General features: G+C 41.3%; 1 protein-coding gene across 4 annotated transcripts in view; it reads right to left on the bottom strand.

Annotated features, from left to right (window-relative positions):
• Positions 1 to 26,211, bottom strand: part of BICD2 (BICD cargo adaptor 2) — a 55,139-nt gene that overhangs the window by 11,467 nt on the left and 17,461 nt on the right. For all 4 annotated transcript variants that reach the window (XR_015275061.1, XM_086846344.1, XM_086846345.1 and 1 more), the window contains exons 2-6: positions 13,559 to 13,771; positions 10,514 to 10,666; positions 7,227 to 7,679; positions 5,244 to 6,263; positions 4,063 to 4,214 (exon numbers count right to left, since the gene is read on the bottom strand). Coding sequence is in view for 3 of the 4 variants with exons in the window: in XM_086846344.1 (XP_086702470.1) it covers positions 4,063 to 4,214; positions 5,244 to 6,263; positions 7,227 to 7,679; positions 10,514 to 10,666; positions 13,559 to 13,771 (1,991 nt within the window). In the remaining variant the exon portion in view is untranslated. The remainder of the gene's footprint in view (positions 1 to 4,062; positions 4,215 to 5,243; positions 6,264 to 7,226; positions 7,680 to 10,513; positions 10,667 to 13,558; positions 13,772 to 26,211) is intronic.

Raw genomic sequence — 26,211 nt, forward strand, 5'->3', positions numbered from 1 at the left:
ATCAGAAGTGACCTTTCTACTGTCTTTCCTGTGCACACCTCAAACCTGATTTCTTCCAAGCTCCACTATTGCAAACCAGGGGGATGCCCAGAATAGCACTGCCAATTCCTTGAAGAATGGAATGCAATTGCTTCAGCAAAATATGATCTGGCACTGGAGTGACCTGTCCCTGTTCCCCTTGTTTCATGCTCAGTATTACCCTCCCAAGAGATTTGGGCAACATAAAAATACAGGGAGGTTTCCCCCCATCCTCTTTGAGCTTCTTTCTTGTGAATCAAAATATATCCATGTTTTTGTACAGAATGCAAAGTTAATGTAGACCCAAAACTTCAGCTCAGTGAAGACATACAGCAGAGAAGCCTTAATACAGGCCAGCCAGACCAAAGGGGGCAGATCTCTTCACCCCCACCCCATTTGGAACAAAAAGAGATTAGAGAAGAGAAAACAAAACCATTGCAGTAAAGCAGAACAGAGACTTCCCACACCATCTTCCTTATATTCTGGTATCGCTCCTGCCTCTGCACAAAGCACAGCCAGTTGTGCCAAAGCCAATGGCTGACTGGTGACAAAGATGCCTGGCATAGTCTAGAAAGCAGTGAAGCCTTTCCCATGTGAGCCAAGCTGCAATTAAAGCCAGGATTTTGACTCCAAAAGATTATTGTAGCAAGTCATTATCTCATAGAGCTTCCTGTTAGCACAAAAGTTCACAGCATCAACTGACTGTCCTTAGAAATTACGAGGTATTCACTATTTCAAATATCTAAATTGGTTGTTTGGTCTTTTTTTTCCCATAGAACCCTATTCAGGGAGTTTTTCCTTCCTTCCCCACAAAAGGGAAATGTTGTCAGTAGAATATATGCAGCTGCAGTTTTTAACTACCTGAGCAACTTTTTTCTCCTTTAGAAGAGACGACTGGGGGAGAGGCAGGAGTGTTAACTACTCAGCCTACACATCCTGAACCTGCTTTCCTGATTCTTTAATCCAAAAGGAATCATACAGCCTCAAACTCAAACCTTGTCCTGGTGCAAGCATGGCTGTCCTGAGTCAAGGAACATCCCACTGTACAAAGCACAGCAATCATTTACTGGAATGAAATGGCAAGGAGTTTCCTGGCAGTGACTGTAGATGCTGCATGCAGAGGTGGATTGGGATCTGCCCCACTTTCTTCCTTCATGCTGCTCACTGACTCTCAATTTAATTTTCTCAAAAAAAACCAAACTAAAACCCAGCAATGTTGCCTCCCTAACCACCTAGGACAGCACAGGCTCTAGACCTGCTTTAGCTGGCAGCAGCAGCAGCTGTGGCAGCAGATCTTTGTGCTCTGTGTATTTTACATTGACAGAACAATAAAGGCTCCTTCCCTTTTACAATTAAATTTGTCCTGTGCTAGGCTACTTCCCAGCTATATGTTCAGTAAAATCAGAATAGAAGATGTCTTTCTTTTAAAAACACCTTTGAAAGAAAATAATTTTGCTTTCATGCTTTTAGGAAGAATATGAAATTAGTATAAGCCTGTTGTACTTTCACACATTTACAGCTTTAAGTACATAGTGAACACAAGGCTTTGATGTTCCCCATTTTCTTACTACTGCTAATTAACAACAACAAAAAAAAGAAGCTTAAGGAAACATCAACTATTTTTTTAAAAACAATGCCAGCTATATACAAATATCTACACAGAGAAACTAAACATCCTGAGTGTTAAATATAATGATGAGAAATAAAAACTAAATCTTCTAAAACTCTCTGAAGCCAAATTATTGAAAAACCTAACATGACATTTTCCAAAGCTGCATACCACTGCTTCCCACAAACACTGGTTTGGCCTTAGCTCTACAGTCTGTTTTATGTAAGGGTCAACATGTAGTAGTTTTAATACCATTTACAGGTAAATTCACTAGTGAATCAAGCTTTGTTCCAGAAAAAAAAATTAAAAAAATGATGTAACCAAGTGCACCTGGGCACACCTCTGTTTTCCTCTCTTCCCTGGGATCAATGAGGACCACGTGACAACTCTCAAGGAAACAAGATAAGCAACTCAACAGTGACTGAAGGAGGCATTAGAAAGAAGCATCAACTACTTCCCCCTCAAGAGATTAAACTGTCAACTCACTAAGGAAATTCAAACATGCAGGATTAAAATCACAATTTCTCAGCTTTATTAAAAGCTGGGAAATGTATTAGCAGAGACACAGTTATAATGACATGTAAATGAGCACTGACTGCATTCAGCTGTAAGAGATCAGCCACCTGCTGTTTCTAACTCAATCTTTATATTAGAAATTGATACTAAAGACAGATTTTAAATACCTTCCCCCCACCTTTTCCATACTCCAGGATCTAATTCCAAGCTCTTCAGCTCTCTCCACAGCACTCAAACTGTGCATGTGCTTTGGTTTTTACAACATACAAGCACTGGCACTCTCTATGAATTGTCAAACAAAACCAGGACTTGTCAATCTAAAATACCATGGAGACACGTAACTGCTGCTGCAGTAATCTCCCATATTTTAAAGACTTTCCACTTTGATTAAAACCAAAAGGGCAGATAAACTGCCAAACAAGAGCTGGCACAGTATACTGTGAGGAGCTCTCTCACCACTATTATTTCACAGGAATCCTGTGGCTCACTCTCCTTAGCAGCAGTGTCCAAGCAGAGCACCAAGAACATGAGACGGTCGTGTGGACACAGACACTTCAACAAATCCCTGGAAGAACACTGCTACAACCCAGGGCCTAGCTACAAGAGGCACCTTCACCAAGGGTGAATCTCTACATATGCAGCATTACATTTTAGTTCTCAGACACAGAGTCACAGAGTCTAGAGCAAGCACCTCAGTGCTATAAATGTGAGTGTGTGCACAGTATCTCTTATGGGGTTTTGTAGCATGCCTATTGGATACTGCAATGCCTTTGTCTGCCTGGACATCCCTTTGCTTTCACATGGATGCTGGCAGCCCAGACTTTTTAGTGTCTCTAGATGCCATTCATTACCTCTAGATCTAGCACCAGGAGTAGGAGGTAAATGCTATTATTCCCATCTGAGAATCCCTTTCTGGAAATTCTCAAAATTCTTTCTGGCTCTTCTGAGCATTAACGAGGAACAGCTGAGGGAGTTCAGAAGAACTGAAGCTGAGGGAGAACAGGGAGCTGGGTTTATTTAGTCTTGACTAAAGGAGGCTCAAGGGGGATCTCATTGCTCTCTACAACTGCCTGAAAGCAGCAGTGACAGAGGGGGCAGTTTCTTCTGCTGTGCCAGTTTCTTCTGCCTCCTGTGGGAGGATCACAGGAAACAGCTTTGAGCTGAGACAGGGAAGATTCAGAGCAGATATTAAAAAAATGTTTTCACTGTTCAGGTGGTCAGGCATTGGAATAGGTTGCCCCAGAGGGTGGTGAAGTCACCCTCCCTGGAGGTGTTCAAAAAGCATCTGCATCCAGTGCTGGGTGATGTGGGTTAAAGGTTAAGTGGCAGTGCTGGGTTGACAGTTGGACTTGATGATCTTAAAGATCTCTTCCAAACTTGGTGATTCATTCAGTGATTCTGTGTGTCAGCAGGGTTTTATTTCTGTTAGCACCACAAAGCACAACTAAGCAGAAGCAAGCTCCAAAGACAAAGCAATAAAATCAGCTGACACAGGTCAATGAAATGACAGACACCAACTGCAGGATGGACAACCTAAGAATACCAGGATGTTTGCAATAGCTTTACCTTTTTCTAGATCATCAAGATAAAGCAGAGTCCCATCTTCAGTGTACAATAAATGCTCATTTTGCATTGTTAAATGTCACTCCTTCTCAAAGCTAATGGCTTTAAGAACCAGGGATAACAGGTAATCTCCCAAACAATTTGAATAGATACTGCCACAAGAGCTTTATGTTTTGTAGCAGCACATTATATGTTCCTCATCAATAGGAGCATATCACAGACACACACACTGCAAGCAATGAGCTGGGGAAAAAGCACCTACTGCTCCACTCTCTGCAGGGTGGATGGGAAGGATGTTCAACTCCTCCCCACACAATCAAGGAACTAAATTTTGTGGAGTTCACTATACTCTTTACCTTGTAGCAAACATAGCTCTCAGAGAAGAGAAAGTGGCAGCATCTTCTTTTAAAGCCTTCAGCTCATTTCGCAGCTTCATCATGGTCTCCGTAACCATCGCTTTCTCATTCTCATACTTGCTTTTTAAGTTGGCAAGGGCCACTTCTGCAGTCTGTTGGTTACCAGGGAGAACAGAAACATAACATTTAATGAAACTCTTCAACAAATGGCTGGCTAAAAGATTTTTAATCACTATTCACATAATGAAACAATTACTTTGTACTGGAATGTTAAACTTGTGGTCAACTTATCTTGTACAGATAAAATAAAGTTTCATTTCTGTACACTGGGAACAGACATAGCTGTCTTTTACTCCCATTAACAATGCAGCAGCATCAAGGAAGTTACAGAATATAGATTTAGTGAAACCTATCTTCTAGCAACACAAAAGAACAACAAAATCTACTTAGTATCTTTAAATGCATTTGTCGATCACTAGCACAGTTCTCTAACCCTTAGAGAATTTTACCTAGCTTACATTTGGGACACCTCTATTAAAATGTGGAAACTCACTGTGCTTATTTCATTCTTAAGCAACACTATACTTTTTTTTTTTTAAGACAATTTCAATTTAAATGTAGAGAAGAAGACAAAGTATGTCATGTGGTGCATCAATGGAAGTTATTTTCACCTACTGCACTGCCGATGTTGTTGAATGTCCAGTCCCAAATGACTAATTTTATCTTTCACCTCTGTTATTTTGCCACATTCTTGTATCACATTCTGATCTTGGAAAGCTCTCTTTTATTTCTGAGTTTGAGAGAAAACAATACTTAAATCTCTTTCAAGGGTAGCTACTAGAATTCTTTCAAGTAGAAAACCTCTTTATTTTAGGTGTGCTACATTAAATATAACCTTATCTAATTCAGACAGACAGTAGATTGATGCTACCTGAACCTTAATAAAATCTCAGGAGCACATGAGAAGCTGAAGTCAACTACAGCCCCAGTGCTCATCTTTAAGTGGGATAGCTGGATGTCTCTAATGGAACAGTCAGCTTCAGCCTCAGACTAGCCAAATACCAGCAACAAAAGCCCCACAGAGCTGAGGGAATGGCAGAATGACCTCAAAGATAAATCCTCTTGTGCTTATGACCTAATTCCCCGACATGGTAACCTTCAAACCTCTAAGACATGGTTACCTGTTTGTTTGCTTTCAACACAGTTCTCAGAGTTGCTATCTGCTCCCTCTTGGTACTCAGCAAGGACTTCAGCTTCAGGATTTCTTCCATGAGAGCTTCCTTGTCTTTGTCTACCACTGGCCCGAGTTCTTGAGTAGCAACGCGTTGCCTGGACAGCTCGGTGGTTCTGTCCACAGCAGCCTGCAGGTGTTTGATCTGATCCCGAATTATAGCAATCAAGTTGTAAATGTTCATGGGCTCCCTCCGAGGATCTGACACAGGAGATGGCAGAGATGACACCGGGGATGGGCTGCTGTCACCACTTCCATTCTCTGTCTTTCCCAGCTCAATAGTTAACAGCCCTTTCGAGAGAAGAATGGGAGACCTTCTTCCCTTGGCCTCTGGACTACTGCGCCCACCTTTACCTTCCTTGTAGTAGTCCAGCATCACCCTGTTTGGAGTTTCATTGTTGCACATGCACACATGGTGGTATAAATTGGCCAGTTCTTCACTGAAGGTGACTAGCTCATCTTGGGCCACGCTGAGGCTGCCCTGTGTTTCTCCAGCAACATCACTGACTTTCTTCAGCTCCTTCTCCAGCCTGCCCATCTGCTCTCTATCGTGCCTACTGGACTTTTCCAGTGAGGTGATCTTTTCAGTGAGAGCTTGGCTCTCAGTCTCATATCTACTCTTCTCTTCCTCATACTTAGACTCACATTCTTTGTATTTTGCCTTCAAATTTTTGAGTTCTTCTTTCAGGTCAGTAATCTCTGCCACAGCCACTTTGTACTTGCACTCCAGGATCTCTGGCCCATTGATGTCAACCTCGTAATAGTCTCCATCTTCATGGCTATCTCGGTCCTTCTCGTTGTCAAGGGCAGACTGGCGCTCCTTACTGGCCTGGAGTTTCTTCATGGCATTCAGATTTTCAGTGAGCCTGCCAATCTTCTCATGCTGCTCTGAGAGGGCCCCCCGTGTATTTTCCAGCTGCTTCTGAGATTCCTGCAGTGTCGTTAACAAGTTAACCTTTTCTCTTTCCATCTGAAATGCAGGAACACAGACATCCAGGTTAAGGGAACTGTATCACTTAAATGGTTTTAACTCTAAGAGACAGCAACTTAGCCAATGGTCCATATGGTTACAGAAATCCAATCACTTGCACATTATGGGAAAGGCTCTACAATGTATTCTAAAATTATCTCAAGTACAGTGTTCATTGCAAATTCTTTCTTATCTCCTCTTCAAAATGCACATTTTTACACATTTATCTCCCTAGCTGATGGTCTCATTGTGAAAACTTCCTTTCAGCTAACGACAGGCTAAAGTTTATTGCTATCTTCTATAATATCAAGTAAATTCTAGAAAACACACAGCTACTCTATAGTGAAAGCTTGGAACTTCATGAAAAACTCAGAAATACCAAAACCTTTTCAAGTTTTTCCTCTTAAATTTCTAATTTTAAAAAAATTCTGACAGTTTTTTGCAAAAGGGCTTTTTCTTAGAGAAGATAATTTAAAACACAGTTGACAAAATATTAGTAGGAAACAGAAATGTGTACCTTGCTGTAAACTTTCCAATCTCCTGATTGCACAAATATAGCACAGAAATGCTTGGTGGTGATTAAGATTTCGTGCTCTTTGAGCTAATTACAGAAAATAAAAGTACAAAACACCTTTTGATGAAGGTGATTAGAGCAATTTTCAATTTTGAAACAAACCACTATTGTTTTTGCTAGTGACACAGTGAAGTACACACAGCAAGTATTGCACAGGAGATGCATTTCCACCAAGGAAAGGATATGACTGTCACTTCCACTGCATTTAAAAAAAAAAAAGGAAAAGAAAAAAGCTGTGGTTTTTCACTGACAAACATTTAACATCCTCAAATTCTAAATCAAATTAAGCATTTAAAAATACAGTATAAACAGTACTACATGAGATGCCGAAAAGACTGAAAGTACATCCCAAACTTGGAAGTGTACAGCTCTTTAGGAAACCCATTTACCTGCACAAGCTGCTGTTTCAGCTTCTGGATTTCAGAAATGTTTAACTCGCTCAGAAGATCTGAAACCAGACTTGGGGCTGGAGGGAAACTTTCATTTTTCTTGGGTGTTGAAGTACTGTTCTTGCCATTGCTGAGTTTGCTGAGGCAGTTTTGTTCAAATCCATTCATGATTTCATCATTATTGGGCTCTGTGGCTTCATCACTGAACTTCAGCCCATCCAGAGAGATGTTTAAGTGGCTGTTGTACATGGAATCGTTGATGTTCATGTAGTGAGACAGCTCCTTGCGAAGGTTGTTCTTCTGCTCCCGCTCTGTCTTCAGTGTCTCCAAGGCCTCCTCAAGCTGGCGCTCCGAGATCTCCTTCAGCCGGATGGCATCTTCCAGCTGGCTATTCAGAAACTCAGTTTCCTCTTCCAGCCTTTTGATTTCATGTTTCAAGCCTTCAAACTCCACCTGGAGATATACAAATGGGGGGAGAAACCTCTAATGAAAATGTCTGCTTGCAAGGCACCAAGTAATTTTGCTTTTCAATGTTTGATGTCACTTAAATATTAATATAGTAATGGAATACTTTTTCTTGTTTCAGGAGTCTAGTTTTAGCACTATGACTGTAAACATGCTTATGTAATTTAGAGACCACAGAATAAATTCACTAAGCAAACTGTCAAATGAGGTCATGTGTTCCAGCTCAATCAGGACAAGTGGGAGATACAGTGTGTCTGATACAGAAGCATCCCAAAACAGTCTTTCCTAGCATTTGTTTGATTAACAAATTCCCTGGACAGCCTTCCCACAAAGTTAAGCTTCATATTTCCAAAACTTGGCATGACAAAGGTACACTTTGACACTCTGCTTCACTGCCATTCAAATACACCACTGGGTTAAAACTGTGATCAAGCTCTGCTTTTATACATTCAAAATAAAATGCTTTAGCATTTCTCTCATCATCATTTCAGCGCATCTTGAAAAGGCTACAATTCAGACTCTACATTTCAGAGTCACACTGATGACCTTGATGGCATGTTATCTATTACCTCTAATACTGCACTTTTTTAAACCTCTCTTGCACTGAAATTATGTACACAAACAATTAATGTAAAATTTTTAATCACTTGTGGGAAGCAGGGAAGAAACAAAGAATATTTTTCCTTACCCTGAAAGAAAGGAACTCATACCATATGATATGTGACATTATTTATTGTTTGCAAATTGGTAAATGCATCTTTGATGTCAACATACAGCAACTTGGGAGTGCTGAGCCACACACAACTTACAAACCAGGAGCCAAGCATGACAATTCAGTGTTGCCTGGGAAAACTTGACAGCTGCTTCTAATTACATCAGTAACTAGAATAATTAAAAACTAGAATAATTTAAAGTTCATAAAATAGGATTAGGACAAGGTAGAAAATTAGATAATCCACTGTCATGAAAAGAACAAGCTCTTTGCTCTGTATACTTCCACTGAGATAAAATATTTCAGATTGTAGTCTATTTTCAAAGTTTCCAGAATAAAAATACAGCAGTCAATAACAACTAGCAAGTATTGAGATTGCATCTAGGGTTAAATTTGACTCTGGCCAGAATGGCAGCACTCTCCAGTATTGTTATTCTGGAATGTGAACATGGAGCTGGGAACTTTCATCTGCTGTTCTGAATATGATAAGAAAAAAAAGGTAAAACCCAAAAGTAACCAACTGCATAGGTTTGACTTTACCAGTTCCCTCTCTCTTCCAGCCTGCATCTAGAGCAAAATAGCCCCTTTTGTCCCTCCTACAGGGCACCCAAAACTGCATAATTAGACCCAGTATATGCAGGTGCAGAACAGGTCCAACCTGGAACCCTGTTTGGGGCAGTGAGGCCCAAAGTAATAAAGACTACCAGAGAGTTTCACTTGGACATAAATAAAATACATTTGATATCCCACATATCTAGCTTGGGAGGGCAGCTTTCGTTCAGACACTGAAGGAGCTCGGCAGCAAATGCTAAAGAGATTTTACTATGTGCTGACTACAACAGATGTATTAATGTTGTGCCTTCTAAAGAACTTTGATTTTAGGAATATTATAATGGAATTGTAGAATCAGAGAATAGTTTGGGTAGGGAGGGACCTTAAAGTTCATCTCATTCCTTCCCCTGCCATAGTAAGGAACACCTTCCCCTAGACCAGGGTGCTCCAAGCCCTGTCTGACCTGGCCTTGAACCTTTCCAGGGAGGGAGCAGCTGCAGCTGCTCTGGGAAACCTGTGCCAGGGCCTTACCACCCTCACAGCCAAAAATTTCTACATAATCTATCCCTGCCCTCTGGCAGTGGGAAGCCATTCCCCCTTGTCCAAGGTCTCTCTCTCAAGGGCTTTCTTGGAGCCCCTTTAGGTACTGGAAGGTCTCCCTGGAGCCTTCTCTTCTTCAGGCTGAACACCCCCAGCTCTCCCAACCTGTTTCCAGAGCAGAGGGACTCCAGCCCTTGCTTCTTTGTTGCCTGTGTCCTTCACTTCCCCAATTGAGATTTATTTATGCAATGGGACTGACAGCTACCTGAAGAATAAGAATAAGGCCAAGACTAGGATAGAAATAGGATAGAAATAGGATAGAAATAATAAGTCCCACACTGATAGATGAAGATAAGTGAAGCATTCCAAAGACCATGTCTAATCTAATTAGCTCCACAAATGATAACTCAGAGAAGTTCTTAAGAAGTTCCAAGAATGCAGTTTTCTAAAACTCTGGAAATAGCTGGAACTGCACAATTAAATGTGACCTTTCAGACAAGCTGTCACACCGATGTGAAAGTGCAGAGCAACTATAACAGCATTCCAAGTTTAATAAACGTAGCTAGAAGAGAAGAGGAGCACAGAAATGGAGAGAGAAGGTAAGGATTAAGTAGCAATTAAAACATATATTTCAGAAACACCCCCATTTCCAGATACTGTACAAGGGGAAGGATGGAAGATGGATGGATGGAGGGCATTGTAAAGAAACACTGAAAAACTACTGTAGCAAAACGACTAAACCAAGTAACAAAGCAGAGTGATAGAGACTTTTCTTCCATCAGAGCAAAAGAAGGCAATGGAAGGACTTGGAAGTCAAAGTAGAATCAATGAAGTATTATGGCTATGTATAAATAGAGTCAGAAAGGACAAGTCTTTGTGCTAAAATAGAGGTTATAGTCTCAAAAGTAGTACAGAGGTAGAAAATGAGTAGTTGGATGTTCAAATGAGACAGAACCATACTGTAACACAGGAATTAACTGGTGCTACCAAAGCAATGCTCACTGGTAGAAAAACTTGCCTGACTTTGCTTCAGGACAGACACTTGTTTCTGGAGACAGATGTTTTCCTCTTCAAGTTCAGTATAGTCTTGCAACAAACGTGCTTCTCGGAATTTATATTCCTTAATATCATCTCGCAGGCGAGTCCTTTGAATCTCCACATTCTGGTTAACCTGGAAAAACAAACAAACCCCCAAATGATGGCAACTGGTTCAGCTACAATTAAATTCCAAATTTTTGTATCTTTTATGTATTTTTTATGTGCAGTAATTAACTGAATTATATTGAAACAGAAACTCTTCCCCTCACCCCCTGAAATTACAGAAAACCAAGTCATTTACACAACAATAAGATTTTGCATTCTTGCTTTTCTTACAAATTCTCACCACTGACTCTGAAAAATGTCACAAAACAAGCAGGGAAAGCAGCATTCACACCTGTGTTGTTTCACTGGCTGTAGCAACCAGCAAAAGTTTTGCAGACCAGAAGTCAGTGCCCAAATCTGTTTCCACTTTAACAAGAAGGGCCTTTTCACAAGAGACAGACAGACTCAGATGACTCCAGATGTTCTTATTTGGACATGTATTTGCTGCTGCTTTTCAACAGACATTTTCTTTTGACCAGAGCAATAAGCTGAAAACACGATACAATTAATCCTTTTGGAGAGAGACACAGAGTTAAAACTCATGAAATCTAAGATCTCAGGTAGAAAAGAATAGAAACTGATTGACATAAAATACTCCTTTCCCTCAGGCCCAAGATTTATGCAGGACTTAACAAAAGACTTCAAAGAAAAAGTTACCATTGTTTTGAAATAGATAAGAAGTAAAAACCAATATATTGGTGTAGTATGATCTTGGGATCTTTCATGAATATACAGACACTTAATAAACTGAGCTGGAATATATACAACTATAGGATGGCTCATTGTACTTAGCTTTTCCAATATTATTTTTCTTCAAGCCTTATCTTCAAACACTTAATTCATACCAAGTGGAAAGTATGTTCTAAAACATTCACAGAATTAGCTTCAGATACAGGCAAACAGGGAATACAGATTTTTATAGCCGTGCCCATGATGCAATAGGGTGGGTTTCCACAGTTCTAATTCAAAACCTCTGCTAGCTGCTAACAGAGGCAGCCTGTCCCTTCAGCTGGCACACAGAATCTGCTGCCTGATCTCACCTGTCCTGCAGCCCAGCCAAGCAAATTTCAGCCTCAGGCCTACAAACTCAGATTCCCTCCAAGCTCTCCACTCCCAGCCAGACACAGACATGCCAGTGATAACTAAATACGGTCTCAGCCCTTGAGGCTGTGCAGCAGGGGTCCACTGAGTAACCACAGGGGTACCAACAGGCACACACAGCACACTGAGATAAGGGAAATGTCTGCAGCTGGAGCACGTGCCAAGGCTTGAATCTGGCATGCTCTAAACACAAATACTGAATCACCTCCAACTGTTAAGACTAATAAATTTAAATTACAATTCCCTCACACATAAGGTAAAGATTAGACTATATAAAATTGTCTGCTTTTTTTTTGGCCACAAAGAGAGCACAACTTCACAGCACACCAAGAAATCAAAATTGCTGAAATCAGACACTATAGTACACCAATGAAAATTATAAGTTCAACAGAATTCAACAGAACAGAATGACTAGGTTAGATGAGACCTCCAAGATCATCAAATTGCTATAGCCCATACTCCATACCTAAGTGTTGTCTCTCTATCTTTGCATAAACCCAGGGCCAAAGGAAAGCTGAGGGTTAACACTCACACTTTTATGTCTCCTTAAAAGATGACTGGAATGTGGCAATATCTGGAAGAATTATCACATCTAGTTTCAGTGACACTGGAAGCAGACTGGAAATCTGCTGCTCAGTGCACTTTGAGAAGTGACCAGAATCCCTCACAGACAACGTGCTACCTCTTGGGTGGGCAGCTTTTCCGTTAAGCTAGTCTTAAAGGTTGAGAAATACAGACAAGAGCTGTGTCTGTGTTTCTAGGAACTGCTTCCCTGTCCAAGGACAAGGCTTGATTCCAGCTCTGTTCCACAAAGTTAAAGAAGTTGACTGGCCTGTTTGATCACTTGTGACCGTTTGTACCACAAACCTTCTCCGTCATACCCCAACAAGAGGCATAAGTGAATCCCCACATCTCCAGAGAAGTAACTCACATCTTCTCATCGATTTTACCACCAAATATTATCCACATATTTGTTACTATGTCCTAAAGAAATTACATGAGACACTTGCAGCTGAGGTGCCATGGAATAAGCTGAGCTTCAGATGTGGTGTGGGCTCTTGGACAGCCTCCCCTCCTGGCAGGGGAGGCCAGTTGATTAGCTTAGGACTAGACAGGTGTTTCAAAGGAAGGTGCAAGAAAGCTCAGGAATAGTAACTGCTGACTGTTTTATCCATCCACCTGTGGCTTACAGACTCTGTAGTTTTACCAGTCTGAATTTAAGCAATGGTTTGAGCTCTCAAAACAATTTCTGCACCAATGCCACAAAGACTTCTGCTGAGCTACAGATTTTATAAGTAATTAAACTCTTTAAGTAATGTCTCAGCAATTATTTCCCCTTAAAAATATGTGGTTTCAGTAGGAAAACAATAAAAGGTCAAAGTTATGTTCAGCAACGTATCTAAATGCAAAAGCCATCACTTCATCAGAGAAAACACACAACTATAAACTTTACTATCCTTCTCTTTGTGCATTGCAGTGTTCTGTTATAATTCCACACCTTCAGAAATAAAGGAGGAAAAAGGGATAAAAAGGGAAATTATGCCACAATTACTTGCAGCAAGAAAATATGCACTGGGAATGAAGCAGAAAAAGTGCATGTCTCTGTGCTTGGCCTAAAAAGGTTCCACTGCTTTCTAAGGCAGCAAATCTGGAATTGAGGAAACTGATGCTCAGTACCCACAGGACCAGCGTGGCCAAACATGCAGCTACTTGTCTGTCAAATCACCTTTCAGCTCAAGAATCTTTCCCTTTTTCATTACATAGCACCAGAAAATGTAACAAATCCAAACTGCAGTGCACCTCCTGCATCTTCACTCACCTCCTTTAGTTCCTGGGCAACAGAATTAAGGCGTTCATTTTCAGACTGTGTGTTGGCAAGGACATTTCTTATCTGCTTCAATTCTGTCTGCAACTCCATAACCTTCTTCATGTAGTATTCTTCTTTGGTAGCTGATTCTTGAATCAAGGTTTCCTCTCTGCTCTCTCCATCTGCTGCTACCTTCTTGTGGTTGGTATGGGCCTGTCCAAAAGCCTAGAAGAGTCAGAAAACACATCTTTTATCAGTAAAGCTATAACTCTGCATAAGTAACTTCAATTTTAAATAGTTGAAAACATTTACCCTCATATATTTCTTCAAGGCAAAGAAACGTAACCTCCTACACCCTGCAATTCTGGGGTCAGATTTACAAATGCTAATAAGTGGCAAACACTGTGCTCTTGAAAGTAAACTGCAGCACCCAAACAGTGCCTTGTGATGCAGAACGCTTAAGCAGAACCTCATATAAACCTTGTAGGAGGGAACAACAATGTAGTGACCCGAGTCTGCTGTTAAAACAGGATTGGCTTTCAGACTGCAAGATGTAGGTACTGCTGCACACGCACATTCTGCAAAACCAGAATCACTGAGAACACATTTGGCATTAGCAGCCTGCTCCCTTTCCCAGGCTGGCAGCTCCCAGCAGCTGCTCCTGGCTGGGAGATTACAGCCCCCTTCCCCTGGGCTTGGCGATGTCGGCAGGGCTGCTCCGGATCCAGGCTAAGCCAGTGGGGTCACGCTGGCTGAAGTAGGTCAGCGGACAATCCCCCAGCCAGCCCGACACATCAATCCCCAGCAGTGTGCCAGCAAAGGCAGGTCAGAAATCCAACCCACTCAGCACAGCCTGCCTCTGCCTAGGCCTGACATTGGCATTACTTTGCCTCCTCACATTGCTTTTTTGGAGTCTTCATTCTGTTTGACACCCTTGCAGGTGATGGTCCCTGTGGTGGTGCTCTCCACACGTGCCCCTGGCACACACAGACACCCCAGCTACTGCGGGATGGAGCAGCCTGAGGCTGGCACTGGCACATGCTGGAGAGCACAGCTGGACACTTGCAGCAGTTTTATTTGTAAATATAATTTGTAACACACCGCCAGGCTGATCAGCCACGTTCAACAGGATTAAAAAGGTGATCTGCTAAATTGTTGCACCACAATCCAACCCAAGGCATATTTGGAGCTTCCAAGTGCCACGGTATCTTTTTGAGATACCAAAACATGGCAAATTTTCCTAGTCAACATTAATATCAGGCCATGTAAAGGACAGAGAAACATCTCATCAAGCTCCTTATCTTATGCATTTTCAATTGATCATCTTTTCCCAGCTCTTCAGAAAAATACTGTCAGAGAAGGAAAAAAATCTGCTTTGAAGATAAACAGATCTCAGTGTTTTATTACTTCTCTATATTACAGCAGGCACATTAATAGCACAGAAACTACTGACTATACCAGGGCTGAAACAGCTGATCAAGTATGCTAGCTCTGCCTATAATTAAAGGCAAACAGATATTGCTCCTATCAGACTAAATTTTATTTCAGATAAGCAATTCATAGATACAGGAAACAAACATCCATTGCAGAAATTCCAGCCAGATTCATCAAGATAACCTAAGGGAAATTAAAAAGCGCCATATTTCAGACAAAAAGCACCATCTGTGCAAGTCCTTGTCAAATGAATTTCAACAAAGCAGCTTAAAAGCCTAATACCCAAGATCTCCATAAATGTTAAAGGGATAGCAAAAAGCACTCCAGCTCCTCAAATACACTATTTTTTCACCATAATAAATCAAGATCCACCTTTTATACACAGCATGTATGACAGATCTCTGGCACAGAGAAAGGGACAATGGGCATCTCTTTGCCCTGTGAAGTTGCACCATTTGCTTTGCAAAATGCCAAAACAGCAAATGGAAGTTCAGGACACTTAAAGCCACAGCTGATCAGCCAGACCTCAGAGTCCAGGCATGATTCCATCAAGGAGCTCAGTAATTCCACTACAGGAGAGATTCTTAAGAATAATGACTAATTTGCTCATGAAAGTTCCAAGGCAGATGCTAGGCCTTGGGTTTCTTTAATATCTGGAAAGAAAATGTCATCATTTTTCCCAAGTCACAATTGATGGGGAGTATTTAAATACAGAAACTACCACAGAGGGTGAGACTTTTTTTTTAATCCAATATCCTGTCTTCTACAGAGGCTGCTGCTAGATGCTTCAGAGAAAGGTGCAAGAAACCACATAATCTCCTCAAGCTGGGGACTGCCTTAAGCCTCAAAGGAGAATGCCTAATGTAAATTTGGAAGAGTTACTAACACTGAGTAACCCATGTAAAACACCTCTTTATTTTTCAGAAGTTTATGCATTTTTTGGCCTCGGTAAAACAATGAATTCTATATATAAAAACTTACTTTTACAAGTAACAGTTTTTCATCAGTTTACAAGTTTCCCACATTTCCATAAAGAATGCATATTTTTGTTCAGAGGCTTGAAGGTGTGTTGTTAACTCCATGGTCAGCTGTCAACCACTCACTATGTTTTGAGACATCAATCACAACTCTCTATTCTCTGCTGATGGCAAGCTGAAGTTCAGTGTGTTATCACTACTTTTATGTGTGAGAAGCTTTTCCATTTACTACAACAGACTCCCTTTTCAGAAACTGCCTTTTATTATGGTTTGTCCCACCTGGAGCAGCTGACCCAACCAAACAGGAACTGCTCACATGCACTAACTGCAGAAACAAGCTCATGGTCACTCCTACCAAAGGATGCTGCTGTTCCCTGTGGACTCCAGTTATTTCTACACAGTAAGGCTGTTATTTGCTCTCAGCCAGCATGTTTCTGAAGTGTCAGCAGAAACCCTGCCGTTAGCTTGACTATTACTGTCTGGAGTACAGAACTGTGAGTAAACAGACTCTGACACACACACACAGAACACAAGAAACCTTCAGAGCCATGGTCATCAGGACAGGCAGCCTGGAACAATTCAAGCTGTGTGCATTTATAAGACAGCACTTGAAAAGCACTTCCATTCCAACCAAGCTTTGTTATCTCTCTTGTATGTACTTAGAAACAACCTCAGACATCACTGTTACAAGATATTTTCATAATTCCTGTGTAGAACAGGAAATGTAACTTCTAACAAAATTGAGCAAAATTACAGGGCAATGTAATTGCCTGCCATAGCTACAAGCCCAGACCTGTCTTAAATCAAGCTAGTAAAAGGAAAACTGATTTTTTACTGCATGCATGAAATCCCTAGACCTTCATACATCCTGCAGTCCAGCATCTCCACCCCTCTACTTTTGCTTTAATATTATTTAAAACACAGAAGCAGAAGTCAAATTTATCCTGCTCTTCCTCCTCTTCCAAAACCTCATTCCTTCTGCTAGGGAAGAAAACTGTTCAGAGTTATATTGGAAAGGCAGACTTTGGAGTATCTCTTCACAAAATAAAAAGTTTCTGATGTGAGGGCTGCAAAACATCATGCTCTGCCCAACAGCTGTCTCTAGGAATTATGAGACACTAATGTTAAGGGATTATCAATTATCTTCCAGATTCCCAAGATCAGGGCAACAGCAAAATCAAAGAGTTAATGAACCAAAATGCTGTCTTGCTATTTGCTCAGCTGTGCTTGTCAGTGCATTGGAAAGTACTTTTCTGGACAAAGGTACAACTTACTCACAACTATCTCTTCAGAAAGCTGCACAGGACACACAGCAAAAGCCCTCCTTGGGTTTAACACCATCTGAAACCAACATAAATGAACCCCTACCCCCAACACACAGCTTCAAATTCTGTAAAACACAACCCCAAATTTTGTATAGCCATTTAGCTCTGACCCAGGCAAACATGAAACAATTCCCAGCTGGGGACTCAAAGTTATGTGGTGCAAGGGCAGTGAGATTAGAGAAGTGCACCAAATCATTCGGATGCCAGTTTTCAGTTCGTGCTCATAACCTGCTGGCAAAGCTGCAGAACAACAGAAACCCTGACAGGTTTCCTTTGATCAAGCTGCCACCCCTACCAGCCATGCCAGTCCACGAGATCCTTCTCCTCTCTTCTTTCAAATACACTAAACAGCATTGTCCAAAGGGCAATTATAACATCCCTGACACACACAGGAAAATTTACCAGTTTGCTGATGAAGGTTCACAAAAATTAGTACCAAAAATGCTATTAAATCAACCTTCATGTTTGCAGAATTACTTACATCAGCAGACTCAAGGCATATAGAAAATACATGCTATCATACTCTTAAATAGCCCAGAAAATATTATTGCTGAATTAAGGAGATTACTACAGATTTCAAATGATGGTGTCTTAAATCTCAAGAATTCAAAGCTCTCCACAACAATTGATAATGGAAAGAAGAATCTGGACAGCAAATGGATGAGGCAGACTCATCCAAAAACTGCAGTGTTATATCAAATGGGCAAACTCAGCTCACTTCAAATGAAGCCCTGAATCAAACTACATTTAGACTGAGTTTAAAGTACTGATTTCCAAAAGACAGACTCCATAAAAGGTGAAACTTCCCCTAGGTTTGCTGACAACAAATTCATCTGTTTATATTGCAGGAGGAACAAGATCTCAGTCGTGCAGATGCAGATAGTTTTTTGCATGAAACAGTACATTGAAGGATGCTTTTGTATAAAACTCCAAGTTTTGAGAAGAAAGTTTTCCCAATTCTCTGAAGTTTAGTGTACTGCTCAGATATCAAGTTCTTAAAAACATTGATAAAATTTTAAACATGATCTTTTGAAAGCAGTTCTTTATCACAGTGCAGCTGTTCATGGAACACATGAAATGTGAAGAATCTCTGAAACACACTTCTTGGAGAATTCCAAATGCTTCTCTCAGAACAGCTGCTGTGATATGGGAGAAGCACAGACTGATCTCAGTCATGCTCAAAAGCAAGACTCTCAGGCCTTCAGGAAAATCAGAGCAGTTCTGCCTTATTTTCCTCTATAATCTGTGACTCCAGATCTCTACTTAGCCCAAAAGTCATCCAAAGTATGCTGGTTATGCTTCCATATTTTCTGGGATCCTGAACAAAAAACAAGAGTAACACAAAATTCTGGGATGCCATTATCAAATAAAACCCCCCAAAGAAATGCTAGAAAGGGCTTTTTTTGAACAAACCCAGTAGGATTCCAAACCCTCTATTAACCTCTGAAAAGAGCTGATGTCCCTAAAGGCCTGTCAAGAGTCCTGTCAGAATCCAGGTGCTGCACAGGGACTGTCAGAGGCTTTGGAGGCTGCCCTGTACTGTCTCTAGGGCACTACCTTCACTCTGTACCTGTCTTCTTACACACATTGAACCACAACAACTAGGAAAGGGGGAAAAAACCAAAACCAAACCTATCTATATTAAAGCAGATACACTGACAAGGAAAGTCACAGCCCACCTGCCCTGAGATGAGAGATGAACAGAGGAAGTGACATCGCCCTCATTCTCAGTCAAAATGACAGGGAGGTCCCTGTGCCATGCAGGAACACACCCAAGCAAACAGAAAACAACACAAATATTTCACTGAAGGAGTTTCATAGAGTAAATTGCTTAAAAATTCATTTTTCACCTAAACCTGAACTTGTGTTCTCCATTTAAAGTAGGGAGGGGGCAGAGAGAGACAATTGCTTATACATGAGCTGATATCAACTCCTGGACATCATCAATCCCCATGATCATTTCTTCTCAAATGAAGCCTCCTTCACCTGTGCATGTCCTCATTCTTTCCCATTTTCTAGGCTGTGCATCCAGCCACACATGATGCTGAAATGTCAAGCAGGAGGGGCAGTCTTTAGAAAATGTCACACTGGCCTTATCTCTGCAGTGAAACACTGCTGTATGATGTGAACCATCCTCAACAGATGAAGCAGCATGAGGTATTAACCCCTTCCTTCACTCACACAGTGATGTTTAAGAGACGCTTCAGCCCCTCTTGCTATCAGTCACATTAACACAGCTGCTGCACCACCACAAGCAGACCAGAACATGCACTCGTTCCTCCAAGAAGCATGTTAGGAAGAAGAGGAAATAACTTCAAACTCATTTACAAGAAAAGCTGACATAAATACAGGGAAAAGGCAATAAGGGAGAGCTTGTCTGAAAAGAGTCCCTTGCCTTTCTCAATCAAGTTTGAAAAGCAGAGTGATGCCTGTGTGCATGCATGCACAAGAAGAGCAGCACCACCTATGCCCATCACCAGAGGAAACACACATAGAGGTGCCTATTCACCTTTGTGCTGAGGTTTGAGAGCACTCTGGTAAACGTGTTTCTGTTTCTTTTTTGCTGAAGATCAAGAAGGATTTGCAGAAACTGCCCCTTTTAGAAGGCTCTCATTAGCTACTTTTGCAGTGAAAGAATGTCTTACCCATAAAAATTAAACAGAACCCAAGCTCCCAATAAGAAAAGTTGCCATTAATCAAGATGTCCTTTTTTAAAAAATAAGGATAACAATCATGAGACTAAACATCAAACAAGATATTTTCCTTCAGGTGTTCTCTACCACTACTCAAGAGAGATTCAAGTCTTTTTTCAGGAGGCTTTCTACTTATTAACAGAGATCAGCCCTGATCCTCCCCTCCTACAGCTGCAGGCACCAAACTATGACAAAGGTACATGCTCTCTCCCTTTGATGTAAAAAAGCAAAGCCAGCCTGCCAGGACTCTGTCAGTCCACTCTGACTTCCAAGAAGAGGTCCTGGAAAGCTTGGAGTTAAAAGCCAAGGACATTAGTCACAGGGTATTTCATTCACCACTGTCATTCATCAGTGCCATTGAAAGACTGGGCATCGCTGCTATTGAAGATGTGAATGCTGCTTTTGTTTCAAAGCTCATGCTATATATTAGCTAAATATATATCCTCCCAAAATGTGGTCTCTGTCACTTACAGACACATGTGATTACTGACATTGAAAGTACATTCCCTGACAGTGTGGAGCATTTCCTCATCCCCAGTGTCCTGCTCTGGAAACAGTGGGCAGGGTGGTGTCCCCATGGCCACCCCAGAACCTGCTGCTGCCTTCACCATCAGTCACCTTCCCAGGAAAGCCACACAGCCAGCAGCCCCCAGCACAGCCCACCAGCAAACCCAGCTGCTCTCAGCAATTGCAATGGGCACTCAGCCAAAGCCTGGGGTTTTGGTTGGGGTTTTTTTGTAAGGAAAATTCCTGTAACTGTAACAGGGAAAGAGAATTAAAAAGGACCAATTGCATTCTACTGAGTTTAAACCAGAGAGGAATGGAAGTTTTGGCGAACATAGATTTCTGCTTTCTTATAAATAAAGAAAAGGTACATGTGAGGGGAGAAAGGTGAGGTGGAATGACACACAAATCAACAGAGAAAAGTACTCCTTTAGGGATAACTTTAACTGATGGGTTAAGGAAAAACAAGCTATCCTGAGGCATCTTTCTCTGCTGTGCATCATAACAGATCAATGAACTGCTGCCAGCAACATCGACACAGCTCCAGACCAAGCCTCAAAGGAAGGAAAGAAGGAAATGTGTAGGAGGAGTTAATGCTGCTGACCATCAGTGCTGTTTAGGAGCTAGACAGCAGAGGAGACTAGAGATTTAAGCAGGTCACTGCATACAAAACAAGAAGTGACTGCAAGTGGGCTCTGTACAGTAATGTTCTGGTAAGACTGTTGCACCTCTGCAGGCACTCGAGCTAAGCACATGGCAGGATGTGCATTACAAATGATTCTGCAGAAACTTGATGTAGGTATGATCTATAATGAAATAACTTTTAGAAACTGAAAACCAGGAGCAGTGATCTGTAAGTATCACACTAGATCTCTAGCAGCTGACCTCAAAGAATAATTTCACTAAAGTCCACAATTAGTCTTGAGAAGATGTTATGAACCTTCAAAGGGTGCAGTGGACACTAGAAACTTGGAAGCAGCCTTTTACTTCTTAAAATGTTAGCTCTTTACTTAAAGCTCAACAAGATCTTGCTGTTTGTAGTAATGTGTAATTTATGAAATTACACATTTCATAAAGGAAAATGTAGGGTTATCTGTAAGTACACTAAAATTAATTAAGGCCTAAGATTAATGAGGCCAATTAAGGCCTCACACAGCCGTTATTGTAATAATTCATAGAAGAAAAAAACTTTCATCTAGTGTTACTAATCAAATTATACCCCTTGCTGTTCAGTAATCACTGGAAACTGAGTAAATACATCATGAAGTACCTCTGCTGACATCATTGCCTTCCTTCTCATCTTCACCTTTGGTAAAGATAGTAGACTAGAACAATACTTTTTTTACTCTTATCAAACAAAGGGAACAATGTAACCTTGGAAAATAGATAAGGCTGACAAAGGAGAAACCGTGCAAAACAATGATACTGCACTTCCTCAAAAGCAGGGGGTTGAAAAACTGCCACCTCTAAAGGACACCAGAAATTGAAGAACACCAAAGAAGACTCCAAAGAACACATAAGGACTTCCAATTATGTAAAATAAAGTAACACATATACATCAGGTAAGCAGGGATATCTAATGAGTATGTAATCTGTGTGTATGATAAAATCTCTGTTTACCAGGGAACTTGATTAGAGAAGAGATCCTCCAAGTGACCACTGCTGCAATAAAGAATCCCTGCTCTCTAATACTCAAAACTGTGTTAGAAAGTTTCTACTTGGCCAGTTTTGGTTCCACCTTAACCTGTCCTGTGGCTGTGTGGGGCCTGGAGGCTGCATGGTATAAAAACAAAACATTACCACTAAAAGATCCTGCAACAGCATGAAAGAAAAATCAAATGAGATCTCAGTCCTCTAAACATTATGTGGATGTATTTAAAGTTAGGGGGAGAAACTTACTAAAATCAACTTAACAAAGCCAGTATAGGTATTCTGTCCTTCATATCAGACCAAAATGGAAATAGTTTAACTGCCCCACACACAACTTGCAAGAACAAAAGCTTTATTTTTCTATTTGAACACAAGGGTTTGCCTGCAGTCTATAAGGCATATGCACTGGGAATGTGTGTGGCCTTGCAAGTAGCAGGTGTGACCAAATTCCTCTTGGCAGCCTTGGATCTCCAGCCCAGCACCACCACCTCCTTCATCCACAGCCCAAGCCCACATTCAGCCTGTGGCCAGCCACCACCTGGGTGCCAGTAGAGCTACACAGATCTCAGCTCCTCATTTGTTCCTCACCACCACAAAAGCTCTCACATTTCCATGAGTTTGGGAGTAGGCTCTTTCTCCCACGCTTAAATATCCCCAGAGGCCAAACACAAACCTTAACTAAGCAGCAGGCATAGAGTCACAAACAGCTTGCAGGAGATCTGGTACCTTCAGGGAAGTTGTGAAGCTTTTCAAAACATTACATCACTTTCCAGCATGTCAGCCCACTCCATACTGACATCAAGTATCTTCCAAAAAGTCATGCAATGGTGCAGATTTGTGCATACTCCAGGGAAGAGTCCAGTCCTTGATCCGGTTTTCATTTTGTTAAAATAATGGTTTACATCTTCTTTGGAGAAAGCCAAATTAACACAAAAAATAATTCTAGATCGCCTTCCATAAAATGTTGTGGTGTGAGCTGGAGAAGGATTATACCTTCCAGAGTGTCACTGCAGTGCAACCCTGCAGCAGAGCTTGCTTACCCTTAGGTGCCTATAAAGTAATGCACGGTAGGGAGTGACATTGTAGAAATTTGGAGTATCAATTTTACAGCTATTGCTGTAAAAGCCTGCTGAACCTCAACATGATTAACTTCAGAATTTAGAAAAGTTGCTGCAATATTATTAATTACTATTCTAGGAAAGGAACATAAAAATAAAGCACAAGCTATAACATCCTTGTTCCCACACAAGAAAGATTACTTATTATATATGAGCACAATCCATTTACACAGCTGATGTGTAAGTGCAGGCTTCTCCAAGGTCAAGCAAGAGTTTCAGCTGGCAACAAAGAAACTGCTACCTGGCTCAGCAGCCAGTCCCAAGAAATTAAGTTTAACCTCTCTCTCACCCCCCTCTGCTCCAACCCCACACTTGAAATTAGAGAACCCAGAAGATAATTGTTTTAACTGGGAGCAAGATTGAGATGAGAAGACAGCCTCCACTCTTTAATTATTGGTAACCAAAGGACCAAACACACACACGCACATACACACAGAGTGGTGACAGAAAACACTTTCCATTCTCTTCACTGGCTTTGCTCCCCAGCCAAGGACATTTTATCTGTATGGGTAACAGTAAGCATGAAATCCTCCAGTGATACTCAAGTAAATGTTTTTGGTTTTGTTTTTTTTTTAATACAATAGCTCACATCATTAGCATCACACTGCATGAGGACTCCTCCTAATAACAATGCTTGCCTGCTGCATAGGCACACCCACTCCAGAAATAACACAAGGAAGTAGGCTGCATCCGGCAAAACATATGTAATATACAGCTTATTACACTGTTGCTTGTTACAGCATAGTGACTTCCCCTGGTGTGACAATAATAGAGGCTTCCAGGAACAAACCCTGCTCTACAAGGGTCAGAATTATGGCTGCATAAACAGCTCAGCACATAGTTGTTGGTACCTACTACTAGTTGTACCAGAACCGACCAGGACATGAGGCACTTTGGGGAAAACTAAAATAAATTTTTAAAATCTCAGACTAATTATTTAAAATGTCTAAGCAGATTTTTAATCACCAAAGTATTAAAGGAGGCTGATGCTAAGTGTGGAATCACTTCCTGCATATGTCAAAGTTACCTGTGCTCCTGTGAGCTCTGTTGTTCCTGTACCTGTACTCAAAGAGCTTTATAAAAACCAAAACTACTACTCAGGATTTCTGGTTTTAGTGGTCTTCAATCATTCTCACACAGAGAGGCACACACACGTGCACAGCTGCACAAGGCATTTCATTATATGTACCATGTGATGGTAGCTAGTTCTGCATGGCAAAAGCAGACATTTTCTTGTTACCTAATTGCACTTTAATTAAGAACTCATTACATCTGAATAACAAATTTATTTCCCCCCTAGAACCTAAGCAAAGGTCCAGAGAGTTTAACCCAAATACAACTGCATAATCTTTTGTGTCCTACTAGCACAGTATTTACAACTAACTCCAGAGAAATCTCGATTCCCTCTGACATGTTCTGCTTGCAGCCTACATCCAGGCTTCACACTGAACTACATACATGGAACTACATTACCATTGCCCATCACAGTTGTGTATTGCTTAAAAAAATCAACATTAGATATATTTGAGCCTCTATTTTAAGGTTAGGGTTAAAAAGCAAGAAGGGAGAGGGACAAAACCCAGCCTTCTCAAAATGCAATTTCTACAAACATCCTGTAGAGAGCAACTGCCAGCTGCAACAGCCACATGGCCAAGTCACTGGTGTGCACCAGTTAACCTGGAGCACTCAGCTCAATCGGTAGCCAGTGTGTGTGGCTGGTGAGGTACTGCCCAGTCCCCTCAGATGTCTGTCTGCCAGTGGTGTCAGGGTCGGAAACAATTCAAGGACAGGGTTTTACCATCACTTCAGAAAGGGAGGACGAGTGCATTTCCATCTGCTCAACTGGAGTAAAGGGGAGGATTAGCAAAGAGAGAGCTACAAAACACAGGAGGAAGTGAAGCCCCGGTGCATGACTTAAACACTGGCAAACAGGAAGCAGAGGCTTCCCTTAGGGCCCCAGCCCTGGAGGGGTCCCAGCAGCAGCGCACAGGAAGGGAGAAAGCCCCTCAGCTCATGACAGCAGAAGCACAGTGGCAGCTGTTTTCACAGGGTCCTGTCAGAATTACAGCAGCCACTGCTCATTTTGAAGCAGAATACCTGTCAAAACAGAATAATAACAGGCACTGTCCTTGCTGGCAAAGGCAATAGTTTTGGCTAAAGCAAACAGCACAATAGAGAGCCATGCACACCATCACATAGGTGCTGAAGATGTTATGGATCCTGCAGCTTTGTTCAAGCCGGTTCTAGCAGCATCCAGCACACCTAAAGAGACTGCAGGTTATCCTGGGATGTGTCATCTGTGGCCATCTGAGAGGTCCTACATCACTATGACACTATCAGCTACAAAGCAAGTGCCTCTTCTCTCCAAACATTCAAATTCTTTTCATGATTTAAGTTGTTTTGTTTCCCACCTTATGAGCAAACACACAGTCTCCAAAGTTCAGGCCTGATGGTACCACAGGAAGTCAATGAGTCACACTGCTTGCAAGACAAAGCTGCTAATTGCAACAGGAGACCTTACCTCAGCAAGACCCAAGATAAAACTTATCTGAAACCAAGATAAACTTGGGAATTCTCTACAATGGATGCAATCTGAGAAACCCAAAGATAGCTTGTGAATACAGTCTGCTCCTGACTTCAGGAAACTTTCACAGAAACTATCATTAAAAATTGAAAAATTGAAAAAATCCCCACCAAAATCAAAATGGGGCCTCAGAAAACACCCGAACAAAGCCCACAATGTTCTGTCCTTGCCAGAAATGCAGCAGCAAGCAAGCAACAGCAAAGGGTCAAGCAAAAGCTGTCCTCAGATTTCAAATTAATCGAACACAATTGCTGGGTACAAAAAAGAGAGCAGAATTAGTTAAAACAAATGACTGAATAACAACAGTACAAAAGCCTGATTTTTATTGGACGTGGCAAAGGGTGCTTCTTTTTTGTTATTTAGAAGACTGTGCAGATTTT

The sequence above is a fragment of the Cyanistes caeruleus genome, chromosome 11, assembly GCF_971803275.1.
Source record: "Cyanistes caeruleus chromosome 11, bCyaCae1.hap1.1, whole genome shotgun sequence".
NCBI lineage: Eukaryota > Metazoa > Chordata > Aves > Passeriformes > Paridae > Cyanistes > Cyanistes caeruleus.